The 8850-nt window shown below is 43.1% G+C and overlaps 1 protein-coding gene across 1 annotated transcript; it reads right to left on the bottom strand.

The window, feature by feature from the left end:
* Positions 1-498: 498 nt before the first annotated feature.
* LOC119179906 (GTP-binding protein Rhes) lies at positions 499-6848 on the bottom strand. Its single transcript, XM_037431025.2, has 3 exons — positions 6525-6848; positions 1812-2106; positions 499-1349 (listed from the first exon to the last, which is right to left on the bottom strand). The coding sequence occupies exons 2-3, from the start codon at positions 2007-2009 to the stop codon at positions 843-845; spliced, it is 705 nt and encodes a 234-aa protein (XP_037286922.2). The 5' UTR covers positions 2010-2106; positions 6525-6848; the 3' UTR covers positions 499-842.
* Positions 6849-8850: the final 2002 nt, after the last annotated feature.

An 8850-nucleotide genomic window follows, 5' to 3' on the forward strand; every position in this document is an offset into this window, starting at 1 on the left:
ATGCTGTTCTCTTCATAATAGTTCTTTAGCTTGGCGCTACCTCAAAAAGAGTCTCAACATGACTGACCCGTGAGTTTGAATACTCGCAGAAAAAAAAATGGAATGTATGCGAGGAGTGGGCACACAAATGGCACACCGATGTTAGTGAGTCATTGATGGGGTCCATAATGAAGACATGGGGAAGGTATGTCTGTATCTGCAATTTTATACTTAAATGTTGTAGGCCCGTGTACTCAGATTTGGGTGCCCGTTAAAGAACCCCAGGTGGTCTAAATTTCCGGAGCCCTCCACTAAGGCGTCTCTCATAATCATATGGTGGTTTGGGGACGTTAAACACCACAAATCAATCAATCAGCAATTCCATACTTGCGTAAGCATTGTTGACCTTTCCTTACGCTCAGCGTTACACAATTCAGAAACAGCTTGAAACAGCGGATTTTGCCAGTATATTCTCAATTAGTAATAGGTTTCCAGAATGATGTATATTTTACACACTCATGGCAAGCATTGATTTTTATTGATATAGTGCGTACTATTACAAGGAATGGCAGAGGTTTCTACCTTTCGTGAGACCGATTGTCATCTCCGTTCAAGATTTTATTATTACGACGTTAGGCAGCTTCACTATTATGAACGTGTACAGTAGTTCTTTGTCTGTTATCCCTTGTAAACGTGTTTATCTTCATGATGTCAAACTTCACTGTTTGTTTCGTCGTGACCTTAGATGTTCAGTTTCCACGAGCTCCGGTAGAAACAAACAATCAATGATTGGCAGTGTTGACGAGCATGTGTCGCAAATACAAGTTAAAGATAACGAGACACTAGCGACACGTCAAATGCACCTACGAAACCGCACAGCTGTTCCTCTTGAGAAGCGTCTTGTCCTTGATGCTCGGACTTGTAGGATAGACGGGCAACGAGCGACGTCTCTTGTTAACGGCGGTGGGACTCAGGTCATACGGGATCTTGGCCTGTACTAGGAGTTCTTTGAAAATGGCAAAAACGTTGACGTTGTCTTTGGCCGAAGACTCTACGAAGCCGTTCTCCCAGTCGATGGAGATGATGGTCTCTGCTACCTCTCGTCGCACGCGGCGCATAGCGGCCGGCAGGTCGCACTTGTTGCCCACCACGACTACGGGAGCTTTGGCCGATTGGAGCTCTACGATCTGTTCGTGGATTCGACGAGCCTCTTCGAATGACTCCTGGTCATCAATAGCGTAGACGAGCACGATTGCGTCGGCAGTGGTAATGGCCAGACGCCTCATGGCAGGAAATGGGTAGCTGCCACTCGTGTCCACAATGTCAAGGGTGAGGGAGGCACCGTTGATCTCGTACTCACCAGTGTGGAACTGTGTCAGGAAGAAAAAAGAACGAAGGAACAGTTTAGCATGGGTCGAGAAACTGTTGATTGCTTTCGCAAGCACTAGCTTTGCTGCACACTAGGCATTTTGTTTCCCGCTTACCACTCCTGACACGCTCAACATGCCAGAAGTGATAGACGGTGTCCTGGCTTCACATCTTTCATCGCACGGCAGCCGAAGTAACGAGTATCGGTTTGTATTGTCTAGTCTTTCACAAACCTGAAGCTACATTCTATTTTCAGGCAAACGACCAAAAATACCAGCTAGGAGAGTCTATCTATCTATCTATCTATCTGTCTATCTATCTATCTATCTATCTATCTATCTATCTATCTATCTATCTATCTATCTATCTATCTATCTATCTCTCTATCTATCTATCTATTTATCTATCTACTAATAAACGCACACGAGGAAGCTTTGAGGATGTCGCAATTTATTTTGACTCACTTCTTCCACTGTAGGGACGTAGTCGACTGGAAACTCGTCGTACAGGAACTGCCGTACGATGGCCGTCTTGCCCACCCGTGCTGCACCGAGAACAACGACGCGGTACTGGTCCCTGGCCGGATGATGATGAGTGTTGTGCGCGTCCTCGTGGGGAGGCTGCAGCATCGACAGCAATGGTATCTGGCTCGTGCTCGGCATGGTGACCGGTGGCAGTTATTGAGAATGAGGACGTGGTAAATGCCAGATCGTGTATAGTGGTTAGTTGTACAGCTGCTCTCACGCAGACTTTGGTACCCTGTAAAGAATGGCAGTGAGAGAAAAGCAAAGGGGGCAGGAAAGTCGATTAGAAGGAGCGTTCGAGTATTCGAAAACTCGAATAACGATTCGCATAGAGTTCTACTTAATTCTATACTGCGATGTACCAACGCATAATATATATACTGAATGTTTTTTTTTTCGATACTAGGCCCCAATTTACCTATATTAGGCCCCAATAAAAGAAAAATAAGAAGAACGAAAATGAGAAACAAGAAGAGGTAGGTTCCAAGCTTATTTAACAAATTTCCAATATGTCTGGAGCTCGATGTTTCAAGGGACCAGAGACAGTATATATCTATATATATATATATATATATATATATATATATATATATATATATATATAACTCATATATAGGGTGTAATGGTTATTAATTACATTTATTTAGAAGGTGCTGGCAAAGCCTTGAATGCCATAGTGGTTCCAGCATTTCAGCCTCCAGTCACAATATATCTGGAAGGCTCAAGTAACTGCTTTATACCAGGTTATCATGAGTTTCCACTACGCTGCTTTGTTTCGGTTAATATAAGTCACAGTAGTTGTTAAGGAGGGTTATCACATCGTTTATATAGCACGCATCAAACTAGACAGCTAGAGGAAGAGAAGAACGAAGGTCAGATAAAAAACAGCTGGCCCAGACGTGCGACCTTCGTCTACTTTGCGTGAGTCTGTGCTTCTCAATATAAGAGTTTCAAAGTTTCTTTCGTAGATCCTGCGTTACTCAATTGCGTACGCTATTTACAAAAATTAAATAATGTGGGTACCGGGGAGGTAAGCGTGTGACGCATGTGAAGTGGCAAGAAACGCAAGCTCGATGCCATATGCACTCACTTCTGCACGTAATTTTCCTTCACAAATTTTGTTTTTTGAAGAGGTTCTAAACGAGTGAGTTGATTTAGGTCGACAAAGTTGTTACGCAAAAACTTGAATTCAGTTTATTTCAAAAAGATTTTAATTGTTATGAGAAAAAACAAGCAACGAATTCACATGATGGCCCTGAAACTGCAGTGCTGTCGGTCATCCCGGAATCACAGCGTTACGGAGAATAAAATACGAGAAACGGCGCAGTCGAACATCCACGCACAACACGCACGCGTGACACACAATTTTGTCTGACGCAAGCAAATATTACTTCGTGCAAGGTAGCCTACTTATTCTAACATAAAAAAGGAGCATCGGTTCTGGCCTGTATTGTGTCTTCAAAGAGAACCTTTGGATAACTTCTGCGGAGCTTCATCATCTGACAATAATCCTTCAACGTGTTGTTTCATGTCATCGCTTCAGGCACGGTCGCCTAAACACATATATGCCCAAATCTCTATCTAGGTTTACGTTTTCGGTTCTGCCATTACTTATTGGAACGTATCTGAAAACTGGTAGGAATATACGGTAGTCAAGTCTTTAGAGTATGTATTAGACGCAATAACAGAGCCTCGGTTCAACTATTTCGCAATCCGTAGGGGGCGCTCAATAGACTTCCTCTTTTTAAATTTTCTCCTTAGGGCATCACAGCTAGAAGGTCACTAGGCATCAATGTTTTCAGTTCATCAAACTATTGCACGTCAAAGCTGACAAGCAAAAATCCAAGATATCATGGCTAGGAAGGTCACTTGGAATTAATGTCTTCATTTTATGAAAATATTACGTATCATAGCTGATACGTGTCTTCTCGGGAGATCACAGCTAGGAGGTCACTTAAAATCAATGTATTCATTTTATCAAATTTTAGCTTATCAAAGCTGTGTCGTATCGTCTGAGGTGATCACAGATAAAACGTCAATTGGAACGAATGTGTTCAGTTTATATAACTATTGGGTGTCAAAACCGACACGTATAGTCTCGGGAGACGTGCAAAGCATTCCAAATAGTTCGTCCTGTTCACCGCAATAATGAAATTATGACAGCAGCCTTCTCGTAAGGGGAATCGTTCAGAGACGGCAAAATAATAAAAAAACTGCACAGGCAATTACTATACCTTATTTTTATGCGAGGGCTATTTCAAGTGCGGTCGTATGAATGAAAGTATCACTATAAATACTAAATGGGCGTGCCATACGCCACGAGATTGTCAAATTGCTGCGACAGGCCGAACACAACGAAACCACACTTATCTTGAAAGTATGACTTCTTTCGCTCGAGGCCATTATTACTCGAGGCCATTCTCTCAGGTTTCGTCGAAGGAACGATTCTAAACTATTATACTCGTCACACGTAGGACACCGATAATTTCGTCTTTTCTCCGTGCGAATGTCATCATCCCGAGACATATCAAGGCCCCTGTACAACTGTTTTAGAATTTTAAGGGTGACTCAAACTTCAAAATATTACAGATCACGCCAACATTTGCGACTGTAATTCAAGGAGCCACTTAAGGTGACCTATGTTTACACCGGCTGGTTATAAAACACCTGTCGCCTCACATACCGGGTATCCTTGTACTGTTATTCGCTCTTAAAAGAATATTTATGCAGCTTTGCATTAGTCTTGACAAGGCTCATATGTGGAGCTGGGCAGTCTATTTTTTTTGTGTTTCTCTGTCATTCTCTGTTACTTTCTTCCTGTCCGCTCTTCTCTACTTCTTTCTGTTTCTAGCACTTCCTTAAATTTCAGCAGATCTTTTCTTTCTATCTTCACGTTTTTATTGCACGCTTGCTTCCTGTATATTTTATATTTTGGCGACAGTCCCAGCTACTAAAGTGTTCCGCCCCTGTCATCACCCAGCCGCCCGAAAAACAAGACCAGGACTACTTCTTGGTGCGGGAGCACACTCAGTATGCTTCAGATGATCATGTTTTTTGTGGTTTCACCTGCGTTGCCGCAATCTAAGCATATGACAGCCCGACCTCCTAAAGTGCCTCGCAATAAATGCGCTTACCTCCTGTTGCTGCACATATGATTGGTCCAGAAGCAAGGGACTGCAGTTGCGCGCGACTATACAAAGTCGATCAGTGACCGACAGAGCCAAAGAGGCCTCTATTCGTCTAAATTCACTCCTTGCAATCCGCTTAGATGCGGAACTTGTTCCGGTTGAAGGTGTCAAACAACCTTTGGAAGAACAGCTCACCAGTGGCATAGCCAACACCATCCACAGAAGTTTCTTCACTGCCTGGTATGATTTCGCAATCTTGTTTTTCCACCTCTATTACTTCCGAGACTTACGAGCAAGTACTCTCGTAATATACCTATGTTCATCCTCTCGAGATAACATCAATGCAACAATCTAGGCTCGGCTCTCCTTTAAGTCCTGCTTGCTGGTGATGTCGTCACCACTGGAGTCCGACGAGTCCACGCGGCAGCGAGTAACCGGAAAAGCAATTGAGAAAGGAATGGGCGCAGTTACAATAGAAACACAGACGTGAGTCGTGCGCAGTAGAGCCGCAGCAAAACGCTATAGCTGTGATCGTACTGTCTATGCAATCAATATTTAAGGATTATTACTTGCTGTGCTTCCGCTGCTGATAGTACCATTGCGAACTTGTTTTATCAAAGTTTTATATCTGACTGAGGCAAACGCACCGAGGCAAAACATCGTCATTGAACGACCATGTCGTTCCAGATATAAATATGTCCATGTAGACACGCGTCCACGAATGTTGCAGTCAGTCTGGCAGCGCTCGAAAGCTATTTCGCCAGACTTCACCCCCCCCCCAATAGCGCCAGTATTAGCAATTTATGTTTAGTTAAAACCCATGCGCCTGTCACCAGCTTGTTAAACGCCGCGAAAAATGCACAATTGCCAGTGCTAGGTAAAACACAGTAGTACGAGTGTTTTGTTAAGATCATGCAGTTTCCAAATACATGCAATTTGTACATTATGTATGAGCAGCATCATTACACAAAGAAATCTTTCAAGTCGACATGTTTATCTCGACTTGAGAGCTCGTACAAATCGACCTTGCGTTCTGCCCGAGTCACTACACACGAGCACACCTACTATCTTAGTGACCACCGCTCAGTGCTAGAATATTCGAGTACCGTTTAAACAGCTTTGTGTTATTGGCAAAATCAAACGATCAAATATAGATCTTCGACATATCCGCAGACATCAGTGAAGCTAGAGCGTTACCACTAGAGATGATTTTTTTTTTACCAGTAGAGATAACTTTAAGCCAGTACAGAACGAATACCTTCCAGTCGCCTATGATTATACAGTAAGATCTCCTGAGCTGCCCAGTGAATTCGTTTTAAATCATTACAGAAAATTTGCTTGAATGCCGCCGTGCAAGAAGCTTATATTGTGATGTGTAGAGGAGCTTTGCTTCAGAAATTTTAATCTATTATCTGCTTCTCGCGCAATGATCAGTTCGCCACAGTGACGTGTCGCGGAAACAGGCACCCGAGAAACCTGTTTAGGCAGTTTGAATATAAAACTACGACTGTGAATTGCTGCTTACCGGCTGAAGTTATCTGTGAGGATCCCCCTTCAGGCCATCGTCGCCGCTGATGAAGTTTTTGTAGTTGCAAAGTGACGCGCTGTCAGTCCAGTACAAGTCGTTTCCAACAACGTTTTAACGCCCAGCCGGGAACAATCACCCAAGCGGTGCAGACAGAGATGACGAAAGGAGCTGCCAGAAAGCGACTACGTCTCATCCGCCTATCCGTAGGCAACCGTGTAAGAAGAAGCCAACGACAACGACATTGCACGGTTGGGTGCAACTGCGTACTTTTCCTAAGCTCCGAGGTTGAAGAAAGCAGCGTCCCGATGAGCACGCGGTTTGAGAGCACACCGCGACCGTTTCGCGTCTAAGAACGATATAGAGTCCCTCGTCCCGGCGTCAGCGTTTTTCTATCAGCGGCCATCCGCTCCCGGGTGTCCCTGGGAAACCCCTTGGGAGAGTGAGTTGTCTGGGGATTTAGTGAAGGAGAGAAAAGGAGACGACGCGGCCGGAGAGCGATGGTGAGATCAGAGAAGGCACTGAAGGAAAACGGGAATGAAGCCCCGAGCTATCCGAAAGGATGAGGAGGAGGATGCGGCTGGTAGGCAAGACACGGCGGAGAGCAAGTCGAGTTCGGGAGCGAAACCGATTCCAACGCCATCGCGCGGGTATCAGGCGACGCAGCGACGTGTTTCTTTTTTTTTTTCAATATTCCGTTGTTCCACCGGTGCAGGACATCTCCGTTCTCTTTCCTCCCGATATAAATGTCGCAGAGAGAGTCAGCCTTCGCGTTTCGCCAATTCTCGTGTACACAACGCCTCTCCCTTGTCGATATATATTGGACGCATATTCGGGCTCTGTAAATGCGCACCTTTCGTATAAGCGGTAGGTGGCTCTCTAAGTGAAACCTGAAAATATAGTAAAACCGTGTTCTGAATAAATAAATATAGAAAATATAGTAAAAACGTGCTTAAGGACAGAGTGGTTGTGCCCAATAAGCGATGAATTCACGGCGAGCCTGAGTACCTGACTCGTGGATCTCCGTGTTTTTCGAGTTTTCTTTTTTGTCCTAATATTCTGAGTGTTTTTTGGCGTTTCTTATGCTCAGAGATATCTGTCGTTTAGCGGAGCTAATTTACAGAAGGCATCCAAATATGTGAAATGTGGGGTTTAGTTTTGCATTTGAAGTGGTCCAAGTGTATTCTTATTTCCTTTTTTTTTTTTGCAATCAATATGTGTTGTGTTGTTGCTGTTACTTTTCTGCTTCTACTCTTTCCTATCTGTCAACTGCATTTGTGATATATTATTGTTGATTATTTAGAAATATTTTGAAGAACACAGACAAGTTATAGAATAATGTTACCAATATGTAAATAAAACTGGGGCCAGTACAACATACTTCATGGCAGCGGCAACGCTGAAGGGAGCAAGGTAGAAGAACAACGCTATCCGATCATGCCAGTGAACGAAGAAAATTTGCACTCGTCTATAAAACTGTTTACTTTGTGAATGTTTGTCCCACACAAAGTGGCTGAAACATAAATTCGGTCCAGCTAGGCTCGACACCAGTTATGCTTTCTTGAAATATGCTTTCTTTAACGAGGAAAAAAATGCTATAAGCTCGTCAGCTTACTGCATTGATGTTTTTCTTTAGTCCGGACGTCTATAGCTGTAATAATATAAACGGCATGTCCTCCAGCCACACGTCTACTGAAAAGTGGAAATAAAGATGCGTTCTTCCCCAACCGTATATATATATATATATATATATATATATATATATATATATATATATATATATATATATATATATATATATATATATATATATATATATATATATATATATATTCATTCCACTCATAAGAGTTGTTGAAATCACGATTGCAACATGCGTCCTCTCAAAGACTTGTTCAAACAATCGAAGTCATATTATATCATTATTTCGGAGCCCACACTATAGCCTTGCCCAACCCTAGTTATGAGTTTTTTTCATATTTGTGAAGAAACCACATCATTTTGAACTAATGATGTCACCTTACCACAACGGAGCTTAATTGGCGTAGGAAACTTTGTGCGCGTAAAAAACTTGGACTCTATGAAAAAAAAAATTAGGTGAGGTATGCCAGGATATACACAGCCTTAACTACGGATGGACGGATGGATGAACGAACAGGCGTATGATGGTTGGACGAACGGATCGACGAACCATGCACGGATGATCATGGATAGACATACAGATGAATAAACCATGGATGGATGGACATGCAAACACGGATGGGTGAACGGATTGGTGGGTGATGGGACCGACTAGCTAGTGAATAGTCTCACGTGTGTCAATTTC

Source organism: Rhipicephalus microplus, chromosome 7 (assembly GCF_043290135.1).
Source record: "Rhipicephalus microplus isolate Deutch F79 chromosome 7, USDA_Rmic, whole genome shotgun sequence".
In the NCBI taxonomy this organism is placed as follows: Eukaryota; Metazoa; Arthropoda; class Arachnida; order Ixodida; family Ixodidae; genus Rhipicephalus; species Rhipicephalus microplus.

Coding starts and splice junctions, on each gene's coding strand:
- LOC119179906 (XM_037431025.2), bottom strand. CDS start 2,009: ATGCCGAGCACGAGCCAGATACCATTGCTGTCGATGCTGCAGCCTCCC. Junction 1,350..1,811: donor ACGTCCCTACAGTGGAAGAA/GTGAGTCAAAAT, acceptor TTCCTGACACAG/TTCCACACTGGTGAGTACGA.